The sequence below is a fragment of the Pelophylax lessonae genome (assembly GCF_965119305.1).
Source record: "Pelophylax lessonae genome assembly, chromosome: 1".
In the NCBI taxonomy this organism is placed as follows: Eukaryota; Metazoa; Chordata; class Amphibia; order Anura; family Ranidae; genus Pelophylax; species Pelophylax lessonae.
This window is the reverse complement of record NC_138768.1, coordinates 227,113,561-227,128,748: the sequence shown is the minus strand read 5'-3', so window position 1 is coordinate 227,128,748 and position 15,188 is coordinate 227,113,561. Positions and strand designations below refer to the sequence as shown.

The 15,188-nt window shown below is 44.3% G+C and overlaps 1 protein-coding gene across 1 annotated transcript in view; it reads left to right on the top strand.

The window, feature by feature from the left end:
• Nucleotides 1-9,151, top strand: part of RAD9B (RAD9 checkpoint clamp component B) — an 88,198-nt gene extending 79,047 nt beyond the window's left edge. Inside the window, exons 9-11 of the mRNA XM_082257728.1 lie at nucleotides 1,096-1,206; nucleotides 1,633-1,810; nucleotides 8,876-9,151. Of these exons, the coding sequence (XP_082113854.1) occupies nucleotides 1,096-1,206; nucleotides 1,633-1,810; nucleotides 8,876-9,010 (424 nt within the window). The 3' untranslated portion in view covers nucleotides 9,011-9,151. The remainder of the gene's footprint in view (nucleotides 1-1,095; nucleotides 1,207-1,632; nucleotides 1,811-8,875) is intronic.
• Nucleotides 9,152-15,188: the final 6,037 nt, after the last annotated feature.

The following is a 15,188-nucleotide window of genomic DNA, read 5'->3' as shown; positions in this document are numbered from 1 at the left end:
TGGTCCAAATAAAATATTTACAGAAAAAAGTGTTTCAAAGAAATAGCGACATAATTGAGCAATTTAGAAAAGTAAGATATAGGATTGAGAAGTAAGTATACTTGCATTCAATGTCCTGAGTATTATCAGAGTTTCAGAAGCTGAGCCAGTGTGATCGGTTCTCCAAACTTGATAGATGTTCCTTTCTTGATGTTACCATGAGAACTCTCCAACCCCATCTGCTTCTCTCTTTTTCTCTGAGACCACAGGGGGTGTTAACAGAGGTCCCTGACCAATAAACACAGGGGCCATGGGCGGCCCTAAAGTTTACGACAATACTAAGGAACCTCCCGTATAGACAGATTTATAACATAATTCATATCTTCCAACATCTACCAGTTGCCTTGTTGAAACTGATAGCTTATTGTGCAGCATTGAATTTTATATCCATCGATACCAAACACAGCCTATCTCCTAATAACCTCTGACCCGTAAGGCGTCTGACAGCTAGCTTCTATTCTATATGTGATAGGGTGGTCATGCCTGGTCTTAATTCGATCAGTATGACATTTCTCGTCCAAATATATATTTATTGTTAATGTGTCATGTTCCTGTCTGCATTTATGAATTGGGTATGGATTGTTAGATGTTCTAATGAACAGCTTGGCTGTTGTGGCATTTACGACACCACAATGCCACAAGCCTGGTCAGCCTTAATTGATTTGCTCAGATTTAGGACCGGCCTGTTAAACACTATCTGCTAGGATTTCTGTCTGTGCTGAGATAAGGTTCTTTGAAGGGCCGTTTCTTTGAAGTCGAAGCCCTCTGCATTCGAGGAGGGGGCTGGGTGAGTGAGGGGCTTTGTTAAACTGTCATGGCTGCTTGAACAAAATGGTTGCTTTCGTATATCCAGCGCAGGATATCATTACAGTAATAACTTCTGTAAATGAGCTGATTTATAAACGCCTAAATGTGTTCTTTTCACAGGTGATCAAATAATGCATATTAAAGCAAAATGTGTGCTGTAAAGGTTTTGTGATTTGGCTGCATAGGGGTTTACTTTTCAGTTTCCATACGTCAGTAAATTGGTCACTTTTTATTTCATTCCATATGTAGACCAATTGTCTTCAGCTTAGATGATATAGTCTTTGAAGCAAGTTTTATTCTGGCAACATTAGCAGACGTAAATTATAATACTTCTCCGAAATCACCTGTCAACTCCCCCAAGTAAGTGCAGCTTTATTGTTTTTTTTTTTTTTATTGTGGTGGTATGTTATTAGCTCATTGGTCTATAAAATATGTTACAGTGAAATTGTGTGAAAGCTAAAGAGGTTTTGGATTAATTCAGAAGCACTAAAGTACAACAAATTATAACTTTTAGAATCTACAATGACCAAAGATCACAAAATGACTGTATCTGATCAATAATACTGGTCATTTATGTTTAATTTCACAATTTTCCTCTAATTATTGGGTACCCCCGTTTAGTATCACACAAGTATGGGAATAGGAATCAGCTTCCTCGAATCTCACACAGTAACAGCATTTTGGAAGTGGCCTGGATTACCCTATGCTCATGTGACAAAAGCATAGATATCAATGATGCAATGTTGCTTTTCTTTTGATGAAGCTTTTTCTCTTTCTTCCATTTAGGTCATCTTCAATATTAAATGAATGTAGAGGAAGCTCTACTGTAGACGAGAACAATGAACAAAGTGTCCTATCAGGGCGTATTAGGAGTCAGCAGCCACCTATTACCTGCAGTTCTAAATTACACACAGGCAGGCTTTACACACAAGAGAAGCCGCGTCACACATTATCTTATCACAAGGTATTCCTTAGTTTAAATAAAAAGGTGGTTACTGATTGTTTATCGGTACTGATACAATATTTTGCCATGCTGGAAGTGTGAAAATTACTTGTAAGAAGACTTTACAGATCATGGAGCTTGCATGGTACTCCACCAGTGGCAGCAAGTTAACCTGTTGCCCACCGCCCGCCGCAGATTTACTGCAACAAGGTGGCTTGGATGTGCGAACCGCCGTAACTGTACGTCGGTTGGTCATGGGGCTATGGGGCGCGCCCACCATCCCTGCGATGTTCTGATTGGGTTCAATGCTTTTTGGCCTGGACCTGGTGATCGGTTCTGACCGATTGCAGAACATCCTGTGTCTGTGTAATGTAAACACAGGCACAGGAAATGATGCAATCTTCTCTCCTGGAGCCCTTTTCGGTTCCAACATGAGAAGAGAGAACATCAACTGTGAGTACACAAGCACTACACTGACACCGGTACACATAGGCACACATTTAACCCCCTGATAACCCCCCCCCCCAGTTAACCCTTTCACTCCCTGTCACAGTGTACACTATATACAGCATACAGATAATTTACTGATCACTGTATTAGTGCCACTTGTGACTTCAGTTAGTGTGAGAGACAGCTAGTGGTAGTTCCAGATATGTTTAGGGTACCCGCCATACATCCTCTAATAAAGATTTAACTCCCTGATCACCCCCAGTTAACCCTTTCACTCCCTGTCACAGTGTACACTATATACAATATACAGATAATTTACTGATCCCTGTATTAGTGTCACTTGTGACTTCAGTTAGTGTGAGAGACAGTTAGTGGTAATTAGAGGGAGTCCCAGATAGGGGATATATGGTGAGTACCCTAAACCTATCTGGGACTCCCTCTAATTACCACTAACTGTCTCTCACACTAACTGAAGTCACAAGTGACACTAATACAGGGATCAGTAAATTATCTGTATATTGTATATAGTGTACACTGTGACAGTTCAATGAAGGGGTTAACTGGGGATGATCAGGGTGTTAAATCTTTATTAGGGGATATATGGTGTGTACCCTAAACCTAATAAATATTTAACACCCTGATCATCCCCAGTTAACCCCTTCATGGCACTGTCACAGTGTCACTATTATAGTGTACAGATCTTTCTTTTCTGATCACTGTATTAGGGTCACAGGTGACATCAGTTACGTTAACGTTAGTTAGCGTCAATACAGAATAGCGTCAGATTGCCCGCCGCATATTTAGTAATACATTTTAACCCTTTGGTTGCCAGTGAAACACACACACACACTAAACACCTCCATTACTAGTATAGTGTCTGAATGGATCAATATCTTTGATTTCATCAGAATTATACTAGCGTCCCCAATAGTTTAGTATAGTGTTCCCAAAATGCAGCGTTAGCAGGATCAGCCACAATACCTGCCAGCACCTGCGTTTAGCCCCTCCCCCCAAAAAAAGTGCAGAATCAGCAGATTACTGTCACTTCCAATACACAGCACACTAAACCACAGCGTTAGCAGAGTCAGGCCTGATCTCTGCTAACACTAGCAGGTACATTTTTTGGTAGCGCTTCAAACAGTCCTTGACATCCAGGTACTTTTTACCTGTGAGTCACACTAGGTACCTATAAATTTATTGGCCAAAATGTCCGAACAGAGGAACACTAGTGAAGAGGCCTACACAATGCTGAGCATGATAGATGGGAGCGATGGGGTAGCCTCACTGTCAGAATCAGGCTCAGTATTCAAACCTGTAGAGAGCAGCGGCACCCTGACAGATAGCTCTGATGAAGGAGTAGTGGTCCCTGCTAAGGTCAGGTGTACCCGACCCCGTTCTTCTGTTGCTGAGGTGCAACAACCGCAGGGTTCTCGTATGCAGCAGAGTGTCGGTACTAATGCCGCTCAACCTTTTGCTGAACTGGCAAGCACCAGTTACCTAGTACATAGTCAAACCAGCACTGCAGTAACATTTGGTGACCTGGCGAGTCCCATAAGTGCAGTTCAAGCTGATGCGGTGGCTAGTACAAGTAGTTTCCAGCAGCCCCCTATAATTCAAAGACAGGCCCGTAGAGCCCATAGTTTCTTTCCTGATGTGCTTGCAAATCCTGATTGGGTGCCAACCACTTCTGCAGCGTATGTACGCATTCACTGGCCAACCCGAAATTCAGGTGGAAACAGCCGATTGTGCTCCCATTGATTTTTTTATGAGCTGTTTTTAACAGGAGATCTGTACAGATCTATTGTGGACCAAAGCAATTTATATGCCGATCAATTAATCACTGCAAATCCAGATTTGACCCTTGCCAGAGAATTTTCATGGAAACGTACCACTGTTTCCGAATTTAAAACCTTTTTGGCCCTATCCCTCCTCATGGGCATTACTAAAAAGAGTGAGTTGCGGTCATATTGGTCCACTGACCCAATTAATCATATGCCCGTGTTCTCTCTGCTGCCATGGATAGGACTAGATATGAGTAAATCTTGCGGTTCAGTGAAAATTAACTCTGTCGTCCTCGGGGTGACCCTGGATATGACCAGCACCACAAAATTCGGCCCCTTGAAAATCACTTCAACCAGAAGTTTGCAGCCTTTTATACACCCCGACAAGCTGTCTGTGTTGATGAGTCCCTGATTACATTTTCTGGCAGCCTTCTTTTCAAACAGTTTCTCCCCAGCAATCGTGCCAGATATAAGGTCATGATATATAAGCTCTGTGACAGGGCAATAGGCTACACCTGTAGTTTCTGGATTTACCTTCCCCTTCCGCCGCCTTCCACAGTTTTCTCGGGCTCTCCTGTCCCACCGGGTAATGCAAGACTACAGCCGGTGGTTCTGTCAGCTGATCATAGAGCTGAATGGAGACTCCAATCATCTCTATGGCCTAAGATACCGAAAGTTACGAGCATGTCATGACTTCTGTTTCGCCAGATATAAGCAGCGCCATTGGGAAATTGAGAAAGCATCTTATAACATCAATATTGGTGTGGTCAAATGCTTTAAGGGCAGAGGAGAGATCTAGAGTCTAATAGACCCCAATTTTTTTTCAGATAGAGTACCTGTCATTACTTATTGCCATCATAGGGGATATTAAATTCTCTGTGATAACAATAACAATTATTTAAAAAAAAAACAATTAAAGGGAAGGTGTAAAAAAAATAAAAAAGCAAAATAAATAATGAAAAAAAAAAAGTTGAAGCACCCCTGTCCCCCCATGTTTGCGTGCAAAGGCGAACGCAAGCATCGGTCTGGTGTCATATGTAAACAGCAAGTGCAGCATGCATGTGAGGTATCTCTGCAAACGTCAGATCGAGGGCAGTAATTCTTGCAGTAGACCTCCTCTGTAAATTTAAAGTGGTAACCTGTAAAGGCTTTTAAAAAAGTTTGTTGCCGCTGCACAGGCGTGCGCAATTTTAAAGCATGTCATGTTAAATTTATAAAAAAAAAAAAAAAAAAAGCATGTCATGTTTGGTATCTATGCACTCGACTCATATTTTATATTTTACCAAACAATTGGGAAATATATAGTGTATTTGAGCATTACATTTTAAAAAAGTGTTTTGTTTTTCCCAAAAAATTGCGTTTGGAAAATCTCTGCGCAAAAACCATGTGACAAAAATTGTAGCACCCACCAGCAGCTCCTGTCATTCTTGACCATTGAGTAATGCTGCCCCCTACAGGAGTAGGACACTAGGCAGAAAAAACGTCTGGCTATACCCATGGGCAGTCCCAGGGGGTATACTCCCTCTTCCTGCTATAGTCACTCAGCAGTGTCAGAATTATAACTCCACAGAGGGGTGGGTGCTGTGTTCGTCAATGAACATCAGAGAAATGGATTTTACGGTAAGTCAAAAATGCCATTTTCGTTCATTGATGGACACCGCTCCTGTCATTCTTGACCATTGGGGCGTCCTAAAGCAGTAACAAACAGGGTTGGAAAACAGCGAAAAAATTCCCAAGGCTAAACAGTAGCTAACCCGGCGACAGGGGCTCAACAAAAACAACTGGAGCCCACCTGAAAAAAACAATACACCCTCAAAGAGGATCAGGCCCTCTTAACAGCAGCCAGCAAAACCTTGGGGCCAAAAGAAGAATCCGCAGATGCCAACACATCCACTTTATAAAACTTTGTAAAAGTGTGCACCGACGACCAGGTAGTTGCCTTGCAAACCTGCATCACTGACGCCTGAAGGCCCAAGAGGCACTAAGTGCCCTAGTAGAGTGTGCCTTGACAGGGAAGAGAGGATCCTGACCCCTGATGGAATAGGCCTGAACCGCCGTCTGTCTGATCCATCTGGAAATGGTCACAGAGGAAGCGGACAACCCTTTGCGAGGTCTATCGGTGAGCACAAATAGAGAGTCTGACTTCCTGAAAGATTCTGTAGCTGCCAGGTACACCCGAATTGCCCAGACCACATCCAAGGCATGCAAGGCAATTTCCTTCAGATTTTCAGGCCTGGGACACCGAGAAGGCAACACAATGTCTTCATTCAAATGAAAGTCAGAGACCACCTTAGGAAGGAATGACAGACAGGGGCAAAGCATCACCTTATCTTTGTAAATCACCAAATAAGGTGAGCGACAGGATAACGCTGCTAGTTCTGACACCCTGGGCAATGAAGTGATAGCCACCAAAAAGGCCACCTTCTGGGACAGCCTAAGCAGGGTAATCTTCTGAATATTTCTAAAGGGAGGCTTCTGTAGAGCTGAAATCACCAAATTAAGATCCCAAGGCGGCAACGGAGCCCGCACTGGAGGAACCAAATGTTGGACACCCTGACGAAAGAAACGCACCAGGAAGTGTGTGGCCAAAGGTTGTTGGCAAAAGACCGCCAAGGCTGAGACCTGGCCCTTGATGGTACTCAAGGCCAAATTCCATTCGACCCCACGTTGAAGAAAGATTAGGATACGAGCCACCGAGAAGGAACAAGGATGAACCCCAAGAGACTCTTACCACGCAATGTACGTCTTCCACGCACGATGGTAGATCTTCCTAACGGTAGATTTCCTAGCTTTTAAAAATGTAGGAATCACCGACTCAGACAAACCTCTATCCTTTAGCACAGGGGTGGGGAACCTTTTTTCTGCCAAGGGCCATTTGGATTTTTGTAACATCATTCGGGGGCCGTACAAAATGTATGCATAAATATAATAGGCATTGCTTTGCGGCAAAAAATGCTGAAAAAAATTGCGTGACTTTGAGGTCACAAAAGTGTGAAAGGGGCCTTCAGTAATCAAGGTATAGTACGCCCCCTTTCAATGCAGTGTGACCACAGCGTGCCCCCTTTCAATGCAGAGTGACCACAGCGTGCCCCCTTTCAATGCAGACTGACCACTGCGTGCCCCCTTTCAATGCAGACTGACCACTGCGTGCCCCCTTTCAATGCAGACTGACCACAGCGTGCCCCTTTTCAATGCAGAGAGACCACAGCGTGCCCCCTTTCAATGCAGAGAGACCACAGCGTGCCCCCTTTCAATGCAGAGAGACCACAGCGTGCCCCCTTTCAATGCAGAGAGACCACAGCGTGCCCCCTTTCAATGCAGAGAGACCACAGCGTACCCCCTTTCAATGCAGAGAGACCACAGCATGCCCCCTTTCAATGCAGACTGACCACAGCGTGCCCCCTTTCAATGCAGACTGACCACAGCGTGCCCCCTTTCAATGCAGACTGACCATAGTGTGAGCGTGCCCCCTTTCAATGCAGAGAGACCACAGCATGCCCCCATTCAATGCAGATTGACCACAGCGTATATAGGTATACACAAGGTTACAACAAAATGGCAGCTCCGCACGGTGCCACGAGGCCTACAGGGACCCAGAATTTGAGAGACCAGGCCTCAGGACAGATCCAGTCACCGCCCCCATTGCCAGTTTGTGTCCTGCCCCCACCCCAGGAAAGTGGTTAAACCACCACAAAAAAATACATCCCCAGCATATGTGGAGGGGGGCAGGATGAGAAACTTGGCAAGGGGGAGTGCCTACGGGAAGGAGGGGAACCGGGTGGTCTGTCCATGCCAAGGAGGGGCCCACGTCCACCTCAAAACCCTCCAGGGATAGAGAGGGGGACAGGTACTAACCATACCAGGAACCAGGTGGGCACCGCTCCAGACAGATCCTCCACTCCATCAAATTGGGGGGGCTGTTGGCCAGGAAGAACGCTGTGACTCAGGTCGAGGCCAGGTCTTATGCGACCTCACGAGACGTTTAACTCGCAGGGCCAGCTCCCGTCCAGTGGGGCTATGTCGTGTCCCACCTAGCGCAGAGCTGAGGCCTGCACACGCTCGCTGGCCAGACTGGGGTGACCACTGGATCTCGATTATCCAGCCCATCACCCAGTAATACAGTTGATAGTAGATCTCACAGGAAAAATGCAGGAGGAAAAAATTTTCTATCTAAAATATTTTGTCAGGACCAAAGATCCCAGTAAGGAACTAGGACCTTATTCCTGACTAGGCAGAAAAAAAAACTGAGTGACTATAGCAGGAAGAGGGAGTATACCCCTTGGGACTGCCTATTGGTGTAGCCAGAAGTTTTTTTCTGTCTAGTGTCCCACTCCTGTAGGGGGCAGCATAACCCAATGGTCAAAAATGACAGGAGCTGTGTCGTCTTTCTTCCTCACTGTAGACACATCTACTGTAGGCCAGTCATTACAATCCTTTTATAACCACTGTGTTATAAGCTTCAAAAACTATTCTTTAGAGATCCTCTGAACTCTCTCCCATTTTCCATCAGAACCTTATTACACACAGGTACCAATTTCTTAACAGGATCCATTTGGCAAACTGCACTCTCTGTTAGAGACCGAAATGGTTCCATAGCTGACATAATGACCTGTAGGTTTCTTTGTCCATATGGGAGAATAAAGATTATTTGATGAAAAAAAATTGTATATCAACCAATTTCTGTGTCTTTTGGACTTCCGATCTGCTATTGTTTTTCCTATTTGCAGCATCTAGTGGTACTTCCACAAATGCAGTTCAGGCATTTCCCCTGTGTCCTCTACCTAGTGGATAACGCTTGTCTTCCTGTAATTTAGTGCCTACGCTGAAGTCATTATGTTGTTGTTTTTTCTTTTAGTTTTGTACACTATTCTTTGGAGCCATTTCATCAGAGAAGCAAGATAATACGTCTAATCAGCTATTATACAGTCTGGCAACATCGAGTGAAGATGAGGATGAAGTTTACAGAAAGGAACTCTCTCAGAAGTTTTAATGTCCAAAGGATGTTGTAGAGCAGTATTCAAATATTTTCTGTAATGTATATTTTCTTGCCCAGTTTACAGTGTTAGATTGTATGACTGCAGTAATGTTGTTTCTGTGGAAATGTTAGTATGTTGACTAACCACACTGGTAGGTAACCGGTTTCTTTTTTTGCTCTTGCCCCCAAAAGATACTTAAATGGCTACACTAGTCAGCAAAAGTTCGGTTTATAAATACGACCAAAATTACTGTATATTTTGTTTACCTTATGTAGTTATTCATTTCAACTTAGCTGTTAAAAAGGCTTTCCCTTATTACATTTAAATTTCAACTCATGCTCATATTTAAATAGATTTCATGTGTACAGTATCTCACAAAAGTGAGCACACCCCTCACATTTTTTTAAATATTTTATTATATCTTTTCATGTGACAACACTGAAGAAATTACACTTTGCTACCTTGTATAACAGTGTGCATTTGCTGTCCCTTCAAAATAACCCAACACACAACACAGCCAATAATGTCTAAACCACTGGCAATAAAAGTGAGTACACCTCCAAGTTAAAATGTCCAAATTGGGCCCAAAGTGTTAAAATTTTGTGTGGCCACCATTATTTTCCAGCACCGCCTTAACCCTCTTGGGCATGGAGTTCACCAGAGCTTCACAGATTGCCACTGGAGTCCTCTTCCACTCCTCCACGACGACATCACGGAGCTGGTGGATGTTAGAGACCTTGCGCTCCTCCACCTTCCGTTTGAGGATGCCCCACAGATGCTCAATGGGGTTTAGGTCTGGAGACATGCTTGGCCATTCCATCACCTTTACCCTCAGCTTCTTTATCAAGGCAGTGGTTGTCATGGAGGTGTGTTTGGGGTCGTTATGTTGGAATACTGCCCTGCGGCCCAGTATCCGAAGGGAGGGGATCATGCTCTGCTTCAGTATGTCACAGTATATGTTGGCATTCATGGTTCCCTCAATTAACGGTAGCTCCCCAGTGCACTCATGCAGACCCAGACCATGACACTCCCACCACCATGCTTGACTCTGGGCAAGACACACTTGTCTTTATACTCCTCACCTGGTTGCGCCACACACGCTTGACACCATCTGAACCAAATAAGTTTATCTTGGTCTCATCAGACCACAGGACATGGTTCCAGTAATCCATGTCCTTAGTCTGCTGGTCTTCAGCAAACTGTTTGCAGGCTTTCTTGTGCATCATCTTTAGAAGAGGCTTCCTTCTGGGACAACAGTCATGCAGACCAATTTGATGCAGAGTGCGGCATATGGTCTGAGCATTGACAGGCTGACCCCCCCACCTCTTCAACCTCTGCAGCAATGCTGGCAGCACTCGTATGTCTATTTCCCAAAGACAACCTCTGGATATGATGCTGAGCATGTGCACTCAACTCCTTCGGTCGACCATGGCGAGGCCTGTTCTGAGTGGAACCTGTCCGGGTAAATCGTTGTATGGTCTTGGCCACCATGCTGCAGCTCAGTTTTAGGGTATTAGCAATCTTCTTATAGCCTAGGCCATCTTTATGTAGAGCAACATTTTTTTTTTTCAAATCCTCAGAGATTTCTTTGCCATGAGGTGCCATGTTGAACTTCCAGTGACCAGTATGAGAGAGTGAGAACGATAACACCAAATTTAACACACCTGCTCCACATTCACACCTGAGTCCTTGTAACACTAATGAGCCACATGATATGGCTAATTGGGCCCAATTTTGACATTTCCACTTAGGGGTGTACTCACTTTTGTTGCCAGCAATTTAGACATTAATGGCTGTGTGTTGAGTTATTTTGAGGGGACAGCAAATTTACACCGTTATACAAGCTATACACTTACTAATTTACATTGTAGCAAAGTGTCATTTCTTCAGTGTTGTCACATGAAAAGATATAATAAAATATTTACAAAAATGTGATGGGTGTACTCACTTTTGTGAGATACTGTATATAAACTTTCTGTTGAGATGTATATGCTTAATTAGCCTACCTTTTAGGATTATAAATTTAATTTATGCTAATAAGAAGCTTAGAAGTAAAATAAAAACAAAAAATCTATTTATTTTTTTTCAAAGATTGCTTTCCTGGGCATGCAGCAAGGGTATATATAGTAAGATTTTGTGTGTGTGTGTGTGTGTGTCAAATATTTATGGAAAACGACTGCCTTGCTGAAAAGAACCATATAAGGAAGAGCTAGCTAACAAGTGCACTCGATTCTCTATAGGCAGCATTTAAACCAAGACAGCATGTGGACCTGTGTTCTAGAAGAGACCGGGGGTTTAGCAAATGCAGATTTAAAAAAAGAAAAACATTTTTACCTCTGATACACAATATTTCAAATAGCATGTATATGTCAATATTTTGAGCAACGTGGAGAAAGGCTATTACTCATTAGGAACAAACAGGGAAAAAGAGCGAAAAAAAAAAAAAGGCAGCAAAAGGACCAGTCTATGCACAAAAAAAGATTACAAATCTACATACTGCATATTTAACTCAGACATTGGGGTTGATTTACTAAAGACAAATATACTGTGCATTGCAACTGTGTACTTTATTGCTCCAGATCTTAGTAAATGAGGTAAAACTTCAATTTGCAAAATATACACAATCAGATGCAAGGAAAATAAAAAAAAACTGCATGTTTGTTTGTGCATGATTGGATGATAGAAACCGACAGAGCTGCCTCTCAGATCTAGAGCAAATGCACCTAAAGTGCACTTGCAGTGCACAATATATCTGCCTTTAGTAAATCAACCTCATTGTCATTACTACATAGGATATATGACACATTAAATATAAAAAAGAGGTGGACAGCAGAGGTTAACTATAACAACATCTAGCAAGAGCATCTGAACAAAATACATTCTTGGCTGCCTGATCTTAGCAACTTGTTGATAGTAACCAACAGTGACTAACCAAAAAGCACAAGCAGGCCAATGGGAGGCGTATGTTGGGGGGAGGGAGAAGAATTACTGTGAATGGTTTTAATTCTGCCTGAAGACAAAAGTACTCTAAGAAAACCACTCCTGAATGTATAAACCACACAAAAAAACCCCCAAAAAAACCCCAAAAAAAAACGCTACCCTCTTTTGGTTTGAAAGGGAAATACGGAGACACATTATACCTTCTAATATACCCTTTGTTCAGTACTTTTCCTTATGAGAACAGAAATATAAAGGTTTTCAATAGTGCTGTGGTTAATTGTCACAATACTTACATGCAAGGTTGATGCAACTTGCATGACTATTCCCATTTTCCCATGACATTTTCATATTTTACAACCTAGTATTAAAACTGATTTAATTGGGATTGTTACCATACAATTTGCACATCACAAAATGTACAAAAAGTACAAAATATTTTATATTGTTAAAGCATGCATTTGATGGCAGCTTAAAGCTCAATTCCAGTTTTTTTTTTTTACTATAAATAGTTAATTCTTGCCAAGCTGGCTCACAAACTATTTCCATTACTAACCGCTGCGTCCGATGTGTGTGCTCTATAATACCTTAGCCCAAACAAACTATTTAAAGTTAGAGTAAACCTGGAATTCAGCTTTAAATTGAACTCTATGATAAACCTAACTAATCCTAAAAGCACTCCTTACGCCTTTGCAAACCTGTGTAAGAAAGATGTATATACTTACTTCTTTTCAGGGCATGTGCCATTTCCAATCATCTGACCTTCCCTGTGTCAGGCAGCAGGTGAGAGAGCACTTAACAATGGCTAGTATATCCTGGAGCGGTGACACCCACCCATAGGCTTTCTATGGCCCACCCTTTGTTGACACACCCTCTTCTCCCCTGCAGCCACCACTGGCTGACATCAGCGAGCTGGATCACATGACCAGACATGGACTGTAAATAGGTATAAGTAAAGTACATACATGCAAAAAACAACAGTTGTGGTCAGGGAACGGAGCCAAGATGGAGAACATGACATATTTAACATAACATATTTAACATAACATAACCTACGGTTGTAGCGTGCCAAAACCGTTGTTTGGGCAGGCCTGTAAAATAAAGAGGGCAAAAGAGAGAGTGTGTAAGTAACCTTGAATATAAGTGCATCGTATGCAAGTGCGTCGTATCCCAAGGGAAAGGTGACGCAACGGAAGGTTATACAGCTAAACTCTGAACGTCTGAGCTCGCTGTCTGCTTTGGGTACATAACAGCTGTAAGCGGACAATTTCCACCGTCCCAGCCTCTTGATGAAGTGCACTGGAATGCTGTGGCTGAAGGCCACCAATGCTGCCCCTAAGCAGAAAAGAATGACTGGTGAAGGCGAGATCGCACCCCCACTTGCCCTGCGGGGTTCTCAAGCACTTGATGAACCTGGGCATGGCGAGAGGCCTGCAGTGAAGGCTCAGCAGGGGAGCGACCCTGACCTACCCTGGCAACCTGGATAAGGATGGCCCAGCAACTGGACAGAGCACCAATCATGGTGAGAGGGACATCATGATATGTTGACTGGTGGCCCCAGCTTGAGTAGTCTTGGACTGTAGAAGTGTCAGGACAAAAATGTTCGTTCATCTAGACTACGCCTGCCCTCCGTGACATGAGGTGGTACCGAGCACGTTCCTCCCGGTGAACTCGTTTGGCTGCAGGAACGCGTGGAAGGGTGGATGAATGACTGTCTTGATGGTAACGTAGGTCCCTGCCTTGAACAGTCTAGTGACCACCACGTTGGATAAAGCCCGGAACCTGCTGCCGTCGATAGGTTGACAAAACGTGGGCTTGCGGCCTTCCGAAGGATGCCTTGCAAAAGTTCTTGATGGGACTTGGCGCCATGAATGTACCGTGACCGGAGGTACGTGTTGATATGAAAACTGTACTCCCGAGAGGTAGAGTTTTAATGGTACTGTGCACCAGATTTAAGATTTAAATGGCAAAAGAAGAAAAATGCCACGACGATGCTTTAAAAGACGATGAATCCTAAAAAAAAAAAAAAAAAAAAAAGTAATGACCTCCGTGATGAACCTGACGAAGATGGTCAGACTCACGCGAAAGTGCGTCTGGCATTGGCCAAAGTGCCAACTGGACTAGCCTGTGCCGGTGGGCCATGAGAACAGCTAAACCAGGATGAGTTCCTGGAACGGTGGTAGAACGTTCTGGACTCCCTCTGCCGTGGGATGTGCCTGGAAGAAGACCTATAAATTGGAACGAGAAAGGCCAGCAGCCGCTGTGTTGAGAATGCCTGGCACGTGTTCGCAGCCAAGTGGAAGTGCAAGGTGGAGGCCAGCCAAGAGGACCTCCTGACACGACTCATGAAGGTGAGGGAGGAGAACCACCCATCTTTAAAGGGGACGCCTGTGGTCAGGTTGTCGGTGAAGCACTTACGGTTGGCCCGACCAAAAGGCACCCCCCCTTTCCCCTGGCAGCTGCCACAATGGGGGAAAACTCAAAAGGGGGCCCGAAGTGGAGTTGAAAGATGGCAGATTTGAGGTTTACTGGCGGTCAACTACCCCTGAGCCACCTGTTGCCCCAGAAAATCGCAAACCCGGCATGGCCCGCCGCGTCAGTCCATGGACACTGGAGAGTGGTCTGTGAATGGTGGAATGAACAAGTATATGCCACTCCAGTGGGGTGGAAAGAAGGGGGGGGCACCATTAGCGCAGGCCGGTGGAGCGAGCCCGGCGAAGTAGCGGCAGAACAACCCCAGTCTGCCCAGGTGTTGAACTGGGTGAACGCGACCGCTTTGGCCGGAAACTATGGTAATTATAGGAAAGCCGGGCCCCCATACTAGTGCCCCAAATCAACCACCTTGTACAAATACGAATGCAAATTCCTCCCTAAGGCTTGGGAAAAGAAAATCAATCGTGTCCCTGTATGGTCCAAGGGATGGACCATTCCTTGTCCAACCTGGGGTCAATGGCCTCGATTACCATGGAGAGGTCACCGCGGTTACAGGTCTAACTTCCTACGACGTCCTGGGGTGCAAGCAACAGGGTCATGGGATTAACGTCCCTGCCCTCCAGATGTCTTACTTGACGCTGAGAGGGACCATGTGAGTTGGTGAGATGATGTGAGCCATGGAGGCCAGGGAGGCAAGAGTGCCTGCGACGACACGCTGGGAGACAGCAAGCGCGACAACCTGGGAGGGAAACCCAAGGATGCCAAGGGAGCGGGAGCCAGAGTTTCTAATTACTCTATCCTTGATTGAGCAAATGATGATGG